Source organism: Gouania willdenowi, chromosome 4 (genome assembly GCF_900634775.1).
Source record: "Gouania willdenowi chromosome 4, fGouWil2.1, whole genome shotgun sequence".
Lineage (NCBI taxonomy): Eukaryota > Metazoa > Chordata > Actinopteri > Blenniiformes > Gobiesocidae > Gouania > Gouania willdenowi.
The window spans coordinates 40,964,988-40,980,133 of record NC_041047.1 but is presented as its reverse complement, the minus strand read 5'-3'; the positions used below and the strand labels follow the sequence as shown (position 1 = coordinate 40,980,133).

The 15,146-nt window shown below is 40.1% G+C and overlaps 1 protein-coding gene across 4 annotated transcripts in view; it reads right to left on the bottom strand.

The window, feature by feature from the left end:
- tdrd5 (tudor domain containing 5) overlaps positions 1 to 15,146 on the bottom strand; it is a 42,512-nt gene that overhangs the window by 15,682 nt on the left and 11,684 nt on the right. For 3 of the 4 annotated variants that reach the window (XM_028444637.1, XM_028444636.1, XM_028444639.1), the window contains exons 13-14: positions 14,663 to 14,857; positions 8,927 to 9,064 (exon numbers count right to left, since the gene is read on the bottom strand). In XM_028444637.1, the coding sequence (XP_028300438.1) occupies positions 8,927 to 9,064; positions 14,663 to 14,857 (333 nt within the window). The remainder of the gene's footprint in view (positions 1 to 8,926; positions 9,065 to 14,662; positions 14,858 to 15,146) is intronic. The other variant, XM_028444638.1, reaches the window with a different exon arrangement.

The window sequence follows — 15,146 nt, the reverse complement described above, 5'->3', positions numbered from 1 at the left end:
TTTTTTTTTACAAAGTTTTACTCAGTATTTGACTAATCTTATTTTACATAGAGCATGTTTAAAATCCATATCGCCCATTCTGGCTTTCAGAATCACTTAATAAGTGCCTTTCTTTTCTGAAATTTGTTCTGCTTTGTTGGCCAAGTTTCGTGTGTTCGTTCACCCCGTGCACTTTAGTGTAGTTTTTTTTTTGCTGATGGTAGAAGTGTCGGTGCGATTGGTTCCTGGGAGATCAGCACATTTGGGGACTCATGTCACTGTTTTTTTTTTTTTTTTGGTTTTCTATGTATTTATTCATTTCTTTTGCTCCTTTTCTATTTTAAAGGCTCTGGATTTGCTTGGTTTGCATGAGTAGACCAAATTCAAGCTTTTCGGGCTCCACTCGTTTTATTAGCTGGAATGTGAAAGGATTGCACCATTGGCGTTCCAAGCATTTTTTGATTCTCTTACGATTCCTAAAATAAGTACCGAAGATCAGTCTAAAATGGATTCCAAAATATCAAGCGAAGAAATTATGCAAGCCATAAACTCCATGCAAAATGGTAAAGCTCCTGGGCCAGATGGGCTGCCTGTTGAATTCTACAAGACCTTTTCTGCCAAATTGTCCCCTCTTCTATGTTAACGTTTTGAAGAAATATTCTCCAGTAAAAAAATACCATACACCATGACCCAAGCAATTATCACAGTTTTGCCCAAAAAAAGAAAAGATCCTTCTGAGTGTGGCTCTTACCGGCCACACTACTTTGCTGTGATTATAAAATTCTTAGTAAGTATTGGCTCACCGTTTTGAAACAGTGATCCCTAAGATAATCAATCCAGACCAGTCGGGTTTTATACCCGGAAGACAATCGTTCTACAACATGCGCCGTCTGTTTAATATACTGTACTCCTCCCACTCCACCCAACAGCCTGAGGTTGTAATCTCTCAAGATGCTGAAAAAGCATTTGACCAGGTGGAGTGGGAATACCTATTTAATACTCTTGACAGGTTTGGATTTGGCCCCAATGTAATCTCTTGGATAAAAACTATATACTCTTCGCCATTGGCCTCAGTATGCACTAATTCTGTTACTTCTGGCTATTTTAGGTTGCACCGGGGAACGAGACAGGGTTGTTGTCTGTCGCCGTTCCTTTTTGATTTGGCCATTGAACCTTTAGCTAATGCCTTAAGAACGGATGATGGGGTCAGTGGAGTGTCAAGACAAGATGCAATACATAAGGTATCTCTCTATGCAGATGACCTTTTAATATATTTATCAAACCCTATTCAGTCGCTTCCAATACACATTGATATACTAGAATCATAGTAAAATATCAGGATACAAATTAAGTTTTTCTAAAAGCACCCTTTTTCCTATTAATTGTTTGGCAGTGGCGATGGACTTCACCTCTTTTCCTTTCAAACGAGCCGAGGATTTTACTTATTTGGGAATCGAAATTTCGCGTACATATAAAGATCTCTATCAACTCAACTTTAAGACCTTATTAGAACGCACCAAACAAGATCTAATACGATAGTAAACATTGCCCATTTCACTAGCTGGGAGAGTAAACTCAGTTAAGATGACAGTCCTTCCCCGCTTTTTGATGTTTTTTCGAATGATTCCTTTTTTTTTTTTTGAGATTGATACTCTAATTTCTTTGTTTGTGTGGGGCAAAACAGTTCCCAGAATGAGAAAGTTTCTGGAGGTACCAAAGCAGGCAGGGGGCCTGGGCCTGCCCAGTTTTATTCACTATTATTGGGCCTCCAACATAAGCAAGATATTATATTGGATTTCCACGTGGCGTGATGGCCAAGGTCCTGTCTGAGCCAAAATGGAATTAAATGGCAACTCAGCAATTTCCCCTATTTCATTATTAAGCTCTTCTCTTCCTGTGGTTTTGCATCCTCCGGTCCTCAATCCTGTTCTAAAACATTTCCCTCTAAAACAATCATAGGATGAGACCTTACGCTATGCCTTTGACCAAGTGATAGTGATTGATGGTCAGGTGGTGCGTCCTGACGCAGCGTGCACAGTCCCACATTTTGCGATAATCAGGGACTGGTTGCACAGAGTGAGCCGTGACGCTCAAACTGATGGAGAAAATATGTGGTTATTGACACTAAAAAGCCGTCGGAAAGTAGTTTTTCTGATGGCTCACTATAACCAAATGGCCGGTCGCATAGTGTATGATAAAACACTTGACAGGGTATGGCCCGGTTTTATTGGCCAGGCATTCAGGAAGATGTGCGCCGCTGGTGTGCATCCTGTACTGATTGTCAGTTGGTAAACCCTCCGGCCATTCCAAAAGTGCCTTTGCGCCACCTACCATTAATAGAGGTCCCATTCGACGTATAGGAATTAACCTCATCGGGCCATTTCACCAAAGCGCACAGGGCTATTGCTTAGTAGATTTTGCAATGCGATATCCCGAAGCAGTGCTGCTGCGCACCATCTCTGCAAAAAGCGTGGCACAGGCACTGTTTAAGGTCATCTCCCGGGTTGGAAATTTTAACCGACCAGGGCAAGTCGTTCATGTCACGCACACTGAAGGAAATGTACACATTGAGAATCAAATCTATTCGGACCAGTGTGTATCGCCCATATATTAATGGTCGTGTGGAGCATCTGAATAAGACTTTGAAAAACACGATCTGTAAGTTCATCAGTGACGATGAGCGTAATTGGTATCACTGGTTCAACCCTCTGTTATTCGCAGTGGGAGGTTTCCCAGGCCTCCACAGGATTTCCTCCCTTTGAACTGCCATGATGGGTTCTGGACATGTTAAAGGAAAACTAGGATGAAGGTCCAAGTCCCAGTAAAAATGAAATTCAATATGTATTGGACCTGAGAGCAAAACTCTACACCTTGGGTCACTTATCATGGAGAACTTGCTCCAGGCTCAGTAGCGTCAGAAGCCCCTACATGACAATTTGCACAGGGAGAGAAAGTGCTTGTATTACTCCCTACGTCTAATTCTAAATTACTGGCCAAGTGGCAAGGGCCCTTTGTGGTCACAAGGCAAGTAGGTGATGTAGATTATGAGGTTGAGCGCTCGGACAGAGGCGGAGCTCTGCTGATTTACCACCTTAGCCTCCTGAAATTATGGCGTGAGGCTGAGCCTGTTAATCTTGTTTCGGCAAATAAAGAGAAAGATAAGCTGGGTCCGGAGGTAACTAAAGATAACAATCAGACCTCCCTTCCCCTTAAATGACCATCTCAGAAAACAGATGTGTGTAAACTACAGGCAGAGTTTGCAGATATGTTCTCCCCCCTGCCCGGATGCACAACACTCATTGAGCGTAAAAATAGAGATGCACCCTGGGGTAAAGATACGTTCTCGGCCCTATAGGCTTCCAGAGCACAAACGTAAAATAGTGCATGATAAATTGGCTGCAATGTTGGAAATGGGAGTAATAGAAGAGTCCCATAGCGCATGGAGCAGCCCAATTGTTCTTGAAGCCAAGAAGGGTGAGTCCGTGCGTTTCTGTGTAGACTATTACAAGGTGAATGAAGTGTCACATTTTGATGCATATCCTATGCCCTGGGTCGACAAACTCCTAGACCGGCTGGGGACAACTCGTTTTTTTACGACACTGGATTTAACCAAGGGCTATTGGATAATTCCCTTATCTCAAGAGTCTAAGGAAAAGTCGGCTTTCTCCACTCCGTACGGGTTGTTCGGGGCTCCAGCCACATTCCAACACTTGATGGACAAAGTGCTGCGCCCGCACACTGGTTACGCTGCAGCATATCTCGATGAGGTCATAATTTATGGTGACGGCTGGGCTGAGCATATGCGCCGCGTGAGACAGTTGTGTTGGGCGCCCTGAGGTGGGCGGGCTCAAGCCCAACCCAAAAAAGTGTGCGGTTGGACGGAGGGAGGTACAGGATTTGGGGTACCACTTGGGTGGTGAACAGGTGCGGCCTAAGATAGATAAAACCCCAGTGATTGCGGCCTGTCCGCGGCCCCAGTCCAAAAAAGAAGTGAGGTGTTTCTTTTTTTTTGGGATGGCAAGTTACTATCAACGCTTTATTCCGGACTTTGCAGACCTGACTGTCCCCCTCACTGACCTCACGCACAGAAGTTTGCCGGTTGGGTTATGTGGGGTGTGTGTATGCAGACTGGGAGGGGCAAGAAAAGTGGTGCGTGGAAATGGCTCTTGTGGATAGTTGAACGCAGGTAAGGCGGTGCGTTGTAATCATTCTACCTGTATCTAAATGCAGTTAGCAGTCGGGACCGGGAGAGATGCCTCACTATGGGATGCACACTCCCTGCAGCCTTCAAAAGCATTTTTTTCACCTGCCAAGCCCTGGTTGGCAGGTAGGACCTGCTCAACCACCAGGGACACCCTATAAGAGGGAGGGTGGATGTGCAGTTCCTTATTCAAACACCTCTTCTCTCTCTCATGCACATCTCATGTTTTTTTACCAGGTTAACTGTCTACAGGCGGATCTTCGACTTCCAGTCGATGGACGCTGGTAAGTACAAACGCATTGCGTGGACCACAACATGTCGAGAAGTAGCCAGCGCTTACTTTGCTCTGCTTGGTTAAGTGTTGCGCCGTTCACTGGTAAGTGAACATCAGAGCCCCAACTCCGAATGTCGGCTCTCCTCCAATGCTGTCGCTTTGGTGCACATTGGTCCTCGAGTGGCTCTCATTCCGGTGACCGCCCTGCTCCGAGCTCTGCACCGAGTCAGGTCCAGAGCTCCCAGGCATCAGCACAACAGCTGTAGTCTCAAACCCACTGCCCTCAAAGCCTCCAGGCTCCTCAGCACGTCGGTCCTCTCCCCGGCACTCACGATAGTGAATAGCCTGGGCCAAAGAAGGCTCGAGCCAAACGCAGTCCTCGACGTCTTTGACGTTCCAGCACACGTTGGCCTGCATCCCTGCTAGCATGCCAGCCGCCTCATGGTAGCTTCAAAGCTAACCCTCCTGCTCTCCTGTCTGGGTCAGCGCAGCGATGATATAATGATCCAGTCATTAGAGATAAAGTGCGCGGTTATAAGATGTCCACACATCGCATGTCACTGCTATCCTACCCACTTTCTGCTGACTTCTGTTTTGGTCTGGTTATAAAGCTTCGGGATGGCCGTATCAGTAAAGTACCGTAGAGAAGGGATGGTATATCTCGGCTCTGAAGTATGCAGCAGCGAACAAAAGCCCTGGTTTTCCACGACCGAGTAAGGACGTAAATCCTTAGCAATCGACTTGTTAATCCACTTTACCTTTTCCAAAGAGGGTGGAAGCTTTGTTGTGACTTGTTCAATTGTTCTCTGGTTAGCAGAAGTACTTTTAGCCACAGCAGCAGCCGATTTTGCCTCCTCCTCCGGGTGAGGAGGAGGAGGCAATAGGTCTTCTCATGTTCGTTGTGTTCGCAAAGTACTTAATTTTAGTGTAACAGAGCTTACATACAGCGTTGCTCTTGCCCAGTTCACTTCCACCGTGGACATTAAAGAAACATCAGATTTTAAACTGCACGGGGCTGGTCTTAACTCCCGCATGTCCATGCTTCCTTGTTGTGGTGCTCTCTTTAAAGTGTCCTTCTGGAAATGCGCTTCCCGTCACAGTTCCACGGCCTTTTTGTTCAGACTTTTAAACGGCCTCTAAAATTTTGATTTTCAATTACTGGAAATCAAAAAATCAATTCAGAATCGTCCACCTCCGAATCTAGATGCATCTAAGAATCGATTTTTTCTCCCACATCTATTGGATAGTGTTGAATTTATTATTTTTATTTGTCGTAATTTGCCCCAGCCAAATTTAAAAGACTAGTACAGTGCCCGTCGGAAGTAAGTATTCATATAGTGGGAGCAGCGTAAGTAGAGTCGTCAATTATGGCCAAATGAGTATGTGTTTGAAGGTTGGATGCACAAACAAATGTACATACTCTGTACTATTATAAAAAAAGATATTTGCGGGTGCAAAAAAAACAGTGTGGGCAATTTCCCTGCTTTAATTCTATGGGACATGCGCATATTGATAAAAGACCAATGTTTGCTGGACTTAAGCAAATAGATAATAGATGTCGGAGCATCCCCTGTCCTTAGAACCTCCTTTGGCAAGGAAAAACTAAAAAAACCCAATGACAATATTAATTACACACGAGCATGTCATGTACATCCCCAAAGTGTGCATTAGGTTATAAACACATGGTAAAAATATCAGCGTTTATAATGATTTTGTTTTTGCGGAGAAATGTGCATGTCGCTGTTCGCTTTGAGCACAGCTGCTGCCATTGTCCGCCAATACCTTCCGGGGACTACTTGAGTCTATTTCAAACTTCCATTGTCGCAACTTTCTCTCTAAACACCTGTGTGCTAGCGGCATGTATATCCAATGTGCGCATTAGGTTATACACATGTGGTAAAAATATCAGCGTTTATAATAATGTTGTAATGCATTTGGGCTAGGTGGATAACTGCTGCTACAATAGCGGCACCAGAAGACTGTTCTTTTAAAGGAGCCTGGATTGTGAAAGAATAAATGAGGCAATAATGCAATTTGAGTGTGTGTATTAACAGAAATATTTGCAAAAATGGATTATCCATATTAAATATGGATAAACATGAATATGAACAGTTCAAACGTTCAGTTCATATCCTTTTAATCCAAAGAGAGGTTTGTGCACAGCGATAGGTGTGAGACTTTGTCCTACCAGTTTGATGATCTCGCTCACCATGACAGTTGAGATGCATGGAGCAAAATCCATGAGAAGAAACATTAAAGTTACTCCAAAAATAAAAAAAAACTGACCTAAAAGGCCAAAAATTACACAAGTATTGCATTTGAAATGACCAAGTCAGTATAAAAAATAAAATCAATGTATGCATAAACATACATACTAAATACAAATGCCTTAATTAATTAATAGTCATTAACTCATTCACTGCCAGCCAACCCCATATTGCCAGGCGTTTTAGATGATTTTCACTGATCTTTCAAGACCCACAGAATATTTTGTACTATGACAATCTGAAATTAGATTCTGAAAGATTAGACACTATCTGGAAGAAAATTGTGTTAATAGCTTGTTTTGTTCTTCTGTAATCAGCAGTTGAATAGAGGCAAGTTTCACACAAATTGCCAGTTTGAGGTAAAAAGCTGAGAAAAAAAGCTTTTTTCTGAAAAAACCTATTAGTGACTTTGAAGCAATTTTTTTTTTTGCTTTAGGGACACCTCAACATTGGTTTACTTCTATAACACTACAAAAACAACACTGAGACCAGGCTTTTGATGGCAAAATTATTATTTTGCTATCTGGGTCAGAATTTAATTGTTTGCTTACTGTATTTTGGCCGTCCTTCAAGTCTCTCTCCCCATCATTCTCCCCACACACAACTTCCTCCTTCTTCCGTGTAAACGCTTGCCCCATTTTTTTTTTATCGTTTTCTCTCACCATCGCGACACTCAATAATCCACTTAGTTCTACACATGCGCTGCTGTGAGCTGCTGGGAATTACAGCATCAACTCTCGTAGCATCATTTTCTGTCTTGTAAACTCTTTTCCTCTTTCTCTGAGCTCTGCTCATCAGTTCGATATTCACGGGAGACCTTTGTCACACTGTCTCCTAGCAACCCCAGCTGAAAAGCACAATTGACGTTTTTAGACGTCATTGGCAGTCAATGTTACTAAACCAATTGATGTCTTTAGTCATCTTTGGCAGTGAATGAGTTAATAAATCAAAATTACAATATTAATCAAGACACCTCAGTACCATGTTATTATTCACAGTCAAAATCAAAGTTAAAGCATTACTAAGTTGCTTTTTCACCTTAATAATTCCTTCTCATAGTCCCTGTGAGGGTAATACAAGTGTTTATGGGGTGATTGGGGCATCTTTCATCTCCCCCTGCTATCTCTGGCCAGAAAACAGCACTTGTAACTTTCCCTGCCTCTGACCCGGTGGCTAGACGTACAGCTTTACGGCAGTCCAATACAAACTAATGCTAGATTATGACCAGCCCCGTGGCTGCACACGGTTGTCTACAAATTAACTTCTCTCAAACTGATATCGTGGCAAAGTAAGCAAAAAAGGAAGAAAAGACCTTTGTCTGAGGAACAAAGCAACTCCATGCAGTGACGGCTCATCAGCAATCATACACCGCGACAACAGTGCGTGATTGCGCAACAGTCACACACACACACAGTCGCAACACAGCGCTCCATCAGGCAGCACACACAGAAATCTATCTCTCTATCATATGAGTGATCAGAATGATTCAGTGTGAGCAAGAACGATTTAACGGTAACAATTTTATTGTTCCACCTGGTCTGTGACGGAGCTCAATTTTGTGGCGACATGAAGCTTATAAAACCGTGAAAAATCCACAATTTAGCCGCATTATTGTTTAAGTCGCAGGGTTCAAAGCATGAGAAAAAAGTGGCGACTTTTAGTCCGGAAATTACTGTATTTCTGCTTTAAAGTCAAAGTGCACTTTTTAATTTCAAACTGTTCGACAGTTTCAGGTCGAACAGACAGCATCGGGGAGAAATTTTCTCCACAAATATGCAGAACATCTTTGCTTTTATAGATAAATTGTAGCAACATAGAGCAAATAAATGTACGATTTATCATCCTATTAGTCGGTTAATTGTTTCAATAATCAATGACAAGTCGACTATTAAAATAGTTGTTAGTTGCAGCCCCAGACTCTACTCCATCGCACTAGCAATGAGATGGCAGTGAGCAAAAGCAACCAATAAATAATGTAAATTCAGTACACTAATTAAAATGAAATATCTGTTAAGAAAATAACTAAGCTTTCACTTTTTTCTTGTTGTATGCTTGTCAATCACTGAAGCCTCTGAGTTCCATGGATTTTACCCCTTGGCCAGTTTGCACTTTTTTATTTATGTTAATTTATTTTTACTTTTAAATGTGACCAGCAATGGCTTGTTTTAAGGTTCACTAGGATTTAACTTAAGTGAAAATTGTTACCTCGGAATCGGACCCAACTGATGATTGAAGAGCATCTGCTGGTTCAAAGGATGAAGTCGGAGTCTGTACCTGTACCTCTGGCAGATCAACCATTTTTGTTCCCAGGTAAAGACTCACAGGTGTTACCTGAGCACAGATCTTACAAACAGAGCCAGAAAGTCAATTAATGACTGACCGTGAAATAAAAATGCTCTAGATTAGGGGAGTCAAATACAGACCACTTTGTTCTCAAGTGGGCCACATGAAAGCAATTTCAACATTAATGTGCAATAGTTTACACTTCCAGGTTTACAGTAAATTATATATAAAGTGTGTAAAACAACAATACCCAGGTAATAAAGTAACAGATAACAGTTGCTGCAGGATCTTCACTAAAATTTCCTTGATTTTGTGACACATTTTTAGGGATGCACCGAAATGAAAATTTGTGGCCGAAGCCAAATAAAATATAAACGCTTGGCCGAATATCAAATTTATGCATTTTTTTTTAATAGTGTATAAATGTTTTTTTTTTTTTTAAAGAAAGTAAATGTTTATTGAATATTCTGACATTTTTTTTAAAATATTACAGTAGCTTTTGCTTTTCAAATAACAAAGTTTTTCATTTATATTAGGCCTTCAAACAAAACAAAAAATGCATTCCAAAAAAAATTTAGGTGCATTAAAGTGGATAAACCCACAACAAAATAATTATTGTGTTTCTGGCACAAGTCTGCTTAGCCACAGTAAATTAATAAAGTAAACCTAGGGTCCCAAATTCTATTTTTTCCACTTTAATTTTTTAAATTCCATTTTTTTTTTAAAAGAAATAAATATTTATCATTTTTTAAATAAATTATTAGTTTAAGATAAAGATGTATGAGAGCAGCATGAATGTCACCTGATTTCTTCTCAGGGATCACTAATTTACTGAATCTAATCAGGTTTATTGATTAAGTTTTGATCAACTTAGTTTAAATTAATCTAATTTAAATTATCCTGATGACATCATTCCAGACCGTAATGATTAAACAAAACTAAATGGACACAAGGAACCATCAGTTATTTCACCACTAGAGTCAGAACATTTGACAGTATCAGAAGTTATTAATCTACGATGTTAAGACTCTCCAAGCCCTGGCATCGATGGTCTCGTCAACAACAACAGAACAACTTGTCCCATGGATTATTCTGTAGCTCTGATTACTGTAGATGTTGTTCGAATGTAACATTCTAATAACGTTGCTCCAACTAACTTCTTTTGTAAACCAGTAGATCCCACTGAAACGGTTGTACTTGAGGTAGCTTGCTCACTGTGAATGTGCACCTACGAGGCACTGACAAAAGGCTGGAATAAAAAGAACTAAAGGACAACACGGACTGAGTTATTCTTAGTTAGCCAGGCATAACAGTTCGAACACTGGGCAGGGAAAGATGAATAAACCTGATCACATTCTCACGGAGCACCACTTCGCTACACAAAAAACGGACTGAGCTTTACAGGCACATCAAAGTTAAACAGGCACTGTGACTGTATTTAGGAGTCGATGATCTGTGTTGTTTAATGCAGCCAGGACAGATGGCGTTTCATGCTGATTCTGTCCATTTCTGCGTTTAACCATTTTCATTGGTCAATTCCGTGATTCCGTCTGCAATTTCTTTAACGCGAATGTGCCTGTATGTCAATGCTTAAAAAATCTGTCGTCAGACACCGAGTCACTGCATGTTGTTTGATTGCGTCATATGCTACTATTCGGCCTTGGTTTTAACTCACTCCAGGGCTCTACACTAACTTCTCCAGTGGTGGCACTGGTGCGACTTATTTTTTCGGTTGGTTGCACCAGCACAGAAATTGGTCGTTTTTTTTTTTTTTTTCCAAGCCATGTATGCTGATGAATAGTTGACTTAACTGGCGTACTGTAGTTGAAGTAAAGATTCAGATATATTTGCAAAATGTTTCAATGTTTTTGCATCAATATTAAGTTTTCAAGCAGTGGCTGAAATAAAATTTCTTTTATATAATTTTAAAAGACAAAACTAAAATGTTTTATATAACAGCAAAGCATAACAAATTACATGTATTCTGTTTTTTTATTTTGCAGAAATGCTGTACTTGAATTAAGGTAATAGTAGCATAACCAACAAGCATCTACATTGCTTCACCCCATGGAATTAAGGGTCCAGCTCTGATAGTGGGGTCTTTTCAGTCCTAACCCTCTTCCCCTGGTCATTGGTCTGCAACCTTTACTCTACAAGGAACCATTTAACCTCATCTCACCTGGATTAAAGTTCTCCCAAAACTGAAAAAAACCTTCTCAATAAAGGCAATACAGTGAATTATAATCTATACAGTTAAAATGATATAGAATAATGTTTGATTTAATTTTAATTGATCAAGTAAATGGAAACTTAAAAACAGTTTAAAATAAAATAAATCAAATCAAGAAATACAACAGTATCTTGCATCTTCAAATTTTTACACATCTCAGTTTACATGAAGACAAAGTTACATAAAGAATTTTTTTTTAGTTAATGTATTTGAAAGTCTACAAAAAGTAACTTGAATTTGATAACACATGATCATGTGATCAACACATGTTAATTGCTCATTTCTAGCCACACAAAAACCATGCGTATTTAACCTGTACATTGGTGGGTAAATGAATCTGTTCCCACACAATTAAAATCTCTAGTTTCTTCCAGAATAGTGTTGTTGTTGGTTTAGTTTCTTACCAGGGATTTAAAACTTAAGGTTAGCCACAGGTGCAGGACAGGTGATGGTCTGTAGATGTTGCAGGAGATGAAGTAGGAAGGTGGCACAAAATGATTTATTTTTAGTTTGATTTTATTTATCATTAATCATTAATAACCTCTGTAAAAAAAAAACCAACTATTTCAATATTTTTTTTAAATCAATAGGGAGCCATTGCATAAGAGTAAAAGAGTCACATGATGCTCCAGAGCCGCAGCTGAACATCTGGCATGGCATCATCGTCCATTAGTTCTGGCCCCTCCATGCTGATTCATATGCGCACAGATGCGACCAGACGTAATGTTAACTCGCAGACACTGAAAAAATAGTCGCATATGTGACCAATTTGGTCACAGTCTCGAGCCCTGCACTCCACCGAAGGCGGCTTTTTTTTTTTTTTTTTTTTTTTTTCCAGAATATTCAGTGCATCCCTACAAATGTTAATTTTTTTGGGGGGTAGTATTATAAAATAACTTCAGGATAATAACAGGATTGAGAGTTCTTTCAACAATTTGAGATAAAAATGTCAACCATCCTGTAATATAATTGGAAAACTGTGTGCCCTGATAATACTGTTGTGTTTCATTGAATTTGTGTAATTGAAGGGGCTGGAGGAAACATTGGACGCACTAAAGCAGTGTTTCTCAAATGGGGGTACGTAATGGCACTATAGGGGTACTTGAGAGAGAGAAAGGAAAATCAACAAATGAAAGCATTAAAAATATTTAGCGTTAATGTTAATTTTTAGTTAAAAATAAGACTAAATATTACTAGCAACTCACAAAACAACAACAAAAACACAAAATAAGACAAAAAATATACCGATTAATGAAAAGAACTACAAAATAATCAAAATTACACCAAAAACACGGACATGAAGAGAGAGAAATTCCGATTACTAGCAAAACACAATATGACAAAGATAGACTAAATGAGAACAATAAACATGATCACTCCAAAATATACACAAATAACAAAAAACATATAAAACAATATAAGAAACAAACACTGAAAACACACACACAAAGAGAATAATTTAAATACAATAAACACAAAAACATTCAAAATAGAACAAAAATATACTGAATAATAAAAAGAACTGACAAACAACAACAAAATAAACACAAAATGAATTAGAAATTATCTTGATTAGAACATGAACTGAGAATACAAGGGTCAGTCTTGGTCCCACATGACTGTAAATGATAAAAACTACAGAAATCAATCTTTTCAGGAGGCACTAAATACAGTTTCATTGCACTTACAGTGGGGCAAAAAAGTATTTAGTCAGCCACCAATTGTGCAAGCACTCCCACTTAAAAAGATGAGAGAAGCCTGTAATTTTCATCATAGATATACCTCAACTATGAGACAAAATGAGAAAAAAAATCCAGAAAAATCACAATGTCGGATTTTTAATGAATTAATTGGTAAATTGCTCAGTAAAATATGTATTTGGTCACCTCCAAACAAGCAAGATTTCTGGCTCTCACAGACCTTTAACTTCTTCTTTAAGAGGCTCCTCTGTTCTCCACTCATTACCTGTATAAAAGACACCTGTTCACATCAAATAGTCACACTCCAAACTCCACTATGGCCAAGACCAAAGAGCTGTCAAAGGACACCAGAAAAAAAATTGTAGACCTGCACCAGGCGGGGAAGACTGAATCTGCAATAGGTAAGCAGCTTGGTGTGAAGAAATCAACTGTGGGAGCAATTATTAGAAAATGGAAGACATAAAAGACCACTGATAATCTCCCTCGATCTGTGGCTCCACGCAAGATCTCACCCTGTGGGGTCAAAATGATCACAAGAACGATGAGCAAAAATCCCAGAACCACATGGGGGGACCTAGTGAATGACCTGCAGAGAGCTGGGGCCAAAGTAACAAAGGCTACCATCAGTAACACGCTACGCCGCCAGGGACTCAAATCCTGCAGTTCCAGACATGTCCCCCTGCTTAAGCCAGTACATGTACGGGCCCGTCTGAAGTTTGCTAGAGAACATTTGAATGATCCAGAAAAGGATTGGGTGAATGTCATATGGTCAGATGAAACTACAATAGAACTTTTTGGTAAAAACTCAACTTGTCGTGTTTGGAGAAGAAAGAACACCATACCTACTGTAAAGCATGGGGGTGGTAACATCATGCTTTGGAGATGCTTCTCTGCAAAGGGACCAGGACAACTGATCCGTGTAAAGGAAAGAATGAATGGGGCCATGTATCGTGAAATTTTGAGTGAAAACCTCCATCAGTAAGGGCATTGAAGATGAAACGTGGCTGGGTCTTTAGCCATGACAATGATCCCAAACACACCGCCCGGGCAACAAAGGAGTGGCTTTGTAAGAAGCATTTCAAGGTCCTGGTGTGGCCTAGCCAGTCTCCAGATCTCAACCCCATAGAAAATCTTTGGAGGGAGTTGATAGTCCGTGTTGCCCAGCGACAGCCCCAAGCATCACTACTCTAGAGGAGATCTGCATGGAGGAAAGGGCCAAAATACCAGCAACAGTGGGCGAAAACCTTGTGAAGACTTACAGAAAACGTTTGACTTCTGTCATTGCCAACAAATGGTACATTACAAAGTATTGAGATGAACTTTTGTTATTGACCAAATACATATTTTCCACCATACATTGCAAATAATTAAAATTCCTACAATGCGATTTGCTGGATTTTTTTCTCATTTTGTCTCTCATAGTTGAGGTATACCTATGATGAAAATTACAGGCCTCTCATCTTTTTAAGTGGGAGAACTTGCACAATTGGTGGCTGACAAAATACTTTTTTGCCACACTGTATTTACAAAGTAAGACTTAAAATGTGTATTATCACTCATTCATTCCATCATTATGCTCTAAAGATGTTTTTTCACAGAATTCTGAGTAAAACATTGTAATTGGACAAAGGGGGACCTTGGCTTCAGAAAAAAGAAAAAGGGGATATTTGAGCCAAATTTTGGGAACCACTGCTGTAAAGGGCCAGATTTGTAAATAAATTAACTCACTTCTGCAGCAGAACTGCTGGCCAAACCATGGCCTTGACTCAGGAGGACAGAGTGGATATAGACGTCCTCGTCGGTTTGTGTGTTACACAGGTAGAGCTGCAGCACATCTCCAACGTAACAATCCAAAGCACCGACCAGAGCACGATCACAGCACAGTTTTTGGAAAGAGGCTGTAGCTGCTGAGGTCCATTTACCCTATAGGAAAAAAACGCATGGACGCAGGTTTATAGAATATAACACTTTGGCTCCATCTACAAGGGAATATTTAAGGGCGTGCAATCTGACGATAGAAAATTGTGAAAGATTAAAACATGATGACAATCTACCAAATCACGGAGATTGTAGAAAAGTCTGTAGTGTACATTTTATCCCTTGCGGTGCTGTGTCTGTGCCATATGTCTGTGGACATGCATAGTACATTCACAGATTTTTTTTTGTGCCGCTAGTGATTCATAAATTAGTCTTTGTGGCATTTTTCTCCATG